Raw genomic sequence first — 4582 nt, forward strand, 5'->3', positions numbered from 1 at the left:
CCCACCCTCCCACCCAAAGTGGCACGGCAGCGGCAGCTGGAGGCAAGGGAGGCAAAACGGCCTGCCTGGCTGCAGGCAGCCCACAACTTGTGATGAGACTGCAGTTGCTGGGTGCTCCACAGGATGGGGGGTGCCACTGGTGGCAGCTGCAGCAGGCAGTTGCCGGGCAGGGCTGGCAGAGCTGAAGCCTCTGGGAAGGACCCTTCCCAGCTGGCTGCAGCTCCATGACAGCCCCTTCCTGGCCTGGGCATAGGGAGCTGGGAACAATCTGGCTGTGCAGCCCCCATGGTCCCAGCCTGAGCCATAGATGTCTGGGAATGGGAAGAGCCCAGGCCCCGCAGGCCCCTCCATGTCCACCCTCAGCACCACCCACAGGCTGGCCTGGCTCAGCCTCACAGCCCCGTTGCAAGTGAGGCAGGCAGATAGTGGGGCCATGCCGGCCAGCTCTGGCCAAGCTCCCACCCCCGCCTCAGGAGTAGGGAGCAGGGGAATGGCTGATGGGGCTTGCTCCACCCCAGCCAGGCAGACCCTGGCTGCAGTCCCCTGGTGAGAGAGCGGGTGGAGGGGGAGAATAAACCCCCTCCCTGCTCCCTTTGCCTTAGGGGGTCATGTCAGGCCTGCGTCCAGCCACACCCCTGCCTCTACTCTGGCTAGGGAGCAAAGGGGCTGGGCCAGCTGTGCTCTGCAACAGACAGCACAGCCCAACCCAGGGCTGAAAAGCATGCTGGGATGCTGGGGGACTCTACCTGAACTTAAACCAGGAAGGTGTCTGGGACAGAAGTTGCATAAACCAGTTTGACCCAAATCAGTCAAGTCTGATATTACATTCAACCAGGTTTATCTTAAGCCAGGTTTGGCCATTTTGAAACTGGTTTATGTGTATTGAATTTAAGTTTTGTTACAGGTTTAAACCAGTTTCCAATCATTTAAACCAGTTTGTGTAACTTCTGTCCCTAGCCCCAGTCAGCAACCAACTTAGCCACTAACTGCAGATTTTGTTTCACTAACTGTACCTTTTCCTCCACCCGTTTCAGCCTTCTCCACTCCAAGCCTCTGCAGAATCAGTGAATGTCTGGTGTCCTGATACCTGCTCCAGGTTCAGAATATTCCACTTCCTGAGGGCACTTTTTGACTATCTAGCTGTTGATTTTAACTCAATATATGCATATAACAAACAACCCTGCAATGAAGTAAGGAACGCACAATATTTATAAGTTATCACAGACCAGCTCCAGATCAGTTAAATACACCACTTCTGTTTATTGTAGCTCATGCAATTCAGACATTCTGACATTCTGTTTTTAAATAATAGGACTGATCTTTTTCTTATGAATTATTTTAGAAATATGACTGTATTTACTCAGTTATAAGATGAACCTGATTACAAGATGACCACCCAATACTTAGATTCTGTATATGGAAAATGTATACATCTGTTATAATTTTCCAGGCTTGGAATCTACTTATTGGAAGTTTGCCTTGATTATGTCCCTGTCTCACTGCTACAGCAGGGAAAATAAATCTGCAGGGCTCAGGGCTCTTGCCATCTGCCCCCCAATTTCTTTCCCCTGCCTTTATTGTCAGACCCAGCTTTCCTAAGCACATGGAAGTGAGGGGCAAATTTGAAAACAGTGAAGGATAAAGTGATTCATTTTATCTTTCTTGTTGAAGCTGACACAAGTTTCAGCACAGGTACTCTACAAGCATACTTTTAAGCAGCACTTTTTTACCTTCCTATATAGAATTCAAGCTATGTATGATAGTAGTCCAAAGCCAGAAAGGTTATGATTTACCATACAGTTCATTGGTCTGGGCCCTGGCCGAGTCAATAATGTTTAATGCCACCGTGATCCCATAGGTTAGCACTGCTCAGTATGTGTATGTACAGATACGCCCCTGCTCCCCCCACCCCTGCAAAGTATCCATGTGCTGATTAGCACCCCACTCATGACTTGAACCTGGTGTTGTCACAAGTCCTGGAATCCTCCAAAAAATTATATGCAGATGAGATGCAGGGCAACCTGGTTCAGCTCCAGCACATGGAGAATGGGGCCACACTAATCAAATGCAACAGGCTGCGATAGGGGCTGACAGAGGGATTCTGGGTGAACTATTTAGGACTTCATTTGTTTGCCAGACATTTAAGGCTGGTGAACAGGAATTATTGAAAATGGGAAAGAAAGGCACAGTTTAGCTGTGGGAGTGAGGAGGAAGTTGAAATGTGTGAAGTAAAATGGCTCATCATGACTTGGAAAAAGAGTCTGTGCTGAGGGAGACCAAGCACTACAATATATTTTATTCAGCTGGTTGGTACTAACCTGGTCATGTGGTAGGTTCCCATCTTTGTTTGCCCATGGTTTCCATTACTGAGCACATGCTGCTTTTGGCAGCAGTTTAGTGGTATGCAGTGTATTTAAAGTGGTTTCCTTTCAGTTATAAAACAAGGAGGGTTTTTTTCCCCCCATACTGATTGGGGTGGGGGTGGAAACCTCATCTTCTATTCAAGTTAATATGGTATCTTCTTTTTCCATGATATCCTACACAGTTGTACACCTCAAACATTTTTTTCAGAAGAAGGTAAAGTAGGAGAAGATTAACCAAACCAATAGATGGGATACCATATAATGCAGTGAATCTAAATCTTTTCTGTTGGTAATTCTTTTTATGCGAGTGATTTCAGGCAGACTAACTTAATTGAATGACTCAATCTATTCTGAAATTTTAAATTCTCTCCTGATTTTTGTGATGACATGGTCCTTGAATTTGAATTTCTACATACAACCATTTTCATTCTGTATAAGACTATTTAGAGCTGTGTGGAGGTTTCAGTTGGTTAGTTGGTTGGTTGGTTGTTAGGGGAGGGTTTTTTGTTTGTGTAAGTGTTTGTTTCCCTTAAACATTATGTTATATATAGCATGATCCATCCTATGTGGGGAAGGGCGGTTCATTACCGAAGCCATTCCTGTGGGGGGAAGAGTTGGAATGTACTTGTGTTTTCTATGTGTTTGTTGTGGAAATACATAAAACTTTTTTCTCTCTTTCTTTCCTCTCTTCATCATCTCATCTGTGTGGGTGAATGTTCCTGCAAACCCTTGGTGAACCTATAGAGACCTTTGGTATGCTCATTCTTTCAACAGAGCCCAGAGTCACAGACCATGTTACAAAACATTTGAAGATCAAAAGTCCAAACAAGTTGAATCATAACATTGAAAATGGCTAAAAAATGTGCACTTGAGGAAAACTTGAAAGTTGTCATTTGATTAGATCTGCCCCATTGCCTGGTCATTTTGGAGTGTCAAGCTGTGAAAAATGATGTTGCATAGTATGTTCCTGATTACAGTGGCCCATACCAACCAATTAACACGAACTTAGCTTGTGTGCGCCAAAAACAGTACCCAGAAAACATACCCAGTGGTACTGTTGGAGCAAATATTGATACTTAGAGACAGAATTTTCAAAAGGATCCAAGCAGCTTACGTGCCTACATCCCACTGTCAAAAATGATTTGGGTATAGAAATGCCTATGTCTTTAATACTGACAGTCATTAGGGCTTATGCTCCTTCAGTAATTTCTGAAAACGAGACTTAAGCTCTTGGCAGACATTACTTTTGCTGCCCAACATATGCGAGAATTACACAACAAATTATAACATGCCAGGTGGCCCCATGTTAACATTATTGTGGGATAGTTCTGTGCTGTCCCACAAAGACGTTCCTGTTCAGTGAGCAACTGATCTGCATTTTTATCCAGGGGTAAACTGGTTTAATGTCTTGTATGTTATGATTTGTTGTACAATACTTGCATATAATGTGCAACAAATGTAATGTCTGCCAGGGGCCTTGGGCTCCTACCTCACATAAGTGCTTTTGGAATTTTTGCCCTGGATCTGTTTTTGTTTTTTAAAAATTGCAACCAAGTATAATTCACACATCATCAAATGAGAAATGTGTTGAATATAATGATTTAAAGCTAAGTTCATCCAGAAAATGTATTGTTTAGATGGGAAGCACCATTGAGAAAAAGTCTCAAGACAGAGGAGGGGACAGAGTAAGTTAAGATAAAACAGGGTTTTATGTTGAAGGACAATTTTTTTCATGCTTCAAGCAATGTGAGCATCTCCAACTCAATTGCTGTTTCTTAATATTCAGCATGTTTTATCCTATAATGAGAACAATAGATAGGAAAGATTACATGTAAAATGTCCTGCTGCACTTGTTGTCTAAGTTCTCTGTGGAATTTAAAAATACAGGAATTTTAGAATATGTTTCTAAACAATCTGTCAGTTACCTGCAGGGAAATTTGACAAGACCAAAAATATTAGTGAAAGAATGGTGGTCCTTGGTACACTGAGAAAAATAAAATGAACAAAATTCCTTCAATGCTTTGATTCTGCTCCTACAACAAGCAGGTACAAAACACTGTTCTCAGCTGTATCTCTTTTAGCAAGGATCTTCTACCTATCCTTGAAAGTAATGCAATTTTTTTTCTCTTGTCCTTAACTTTAAAATATATCTTAATTCTTGGGTATGATTCAAATTTAGTTTATAAAAACTCTAAAAAAAAAAAAAAAAAAAAAAAAAA

At 42.6% G+C, this 4582-nt stretch overlaps 1 protein-coding gene across 4 annotated transcripts in view; it reads left to right on the plus strand.

Moving 5' to 3' along the window:
• PRKACB (protein kinase cAMP-activated catalytic subunit beta) overlaps window positions 1–4582 on the plus strand; it is an 80799-nt gene that overhangs the window by 27026 nt on the left and 49191 nt on the right. Inside the window, exon 2 of one of the 4 annotated variants that reach the window (XM_019501518.1) lies at window positions 3108–3116. The exons of the other annotated variants lie outside the window; for them this stretch is intronic. Coding sequence (XP_019357063.1) covers window positions 3108–3116 — 9 coding nt within the window. The remainder of the gene's footprint in view (window positions 1–3107; window positions 3117–4582) is intronic. 4 annotated transcript variants of the gene reach the window in all.

The sequence above is a fragment of the Gavialis gangeticus genome, unplaced genomic scaffold, assembly GCF_001723915.1.
Source record: "Gavialis gangeticus isolate Ggan-Ray unplaced genomic scaffold, GavGan_comp1, whole genome shotgun sequence".
Lineage (NCBI taxonomy): Eukaryota > Metazoa > Chordata > Crocodylia > Gavialidae > Gavialis > Gavialis gangeticus.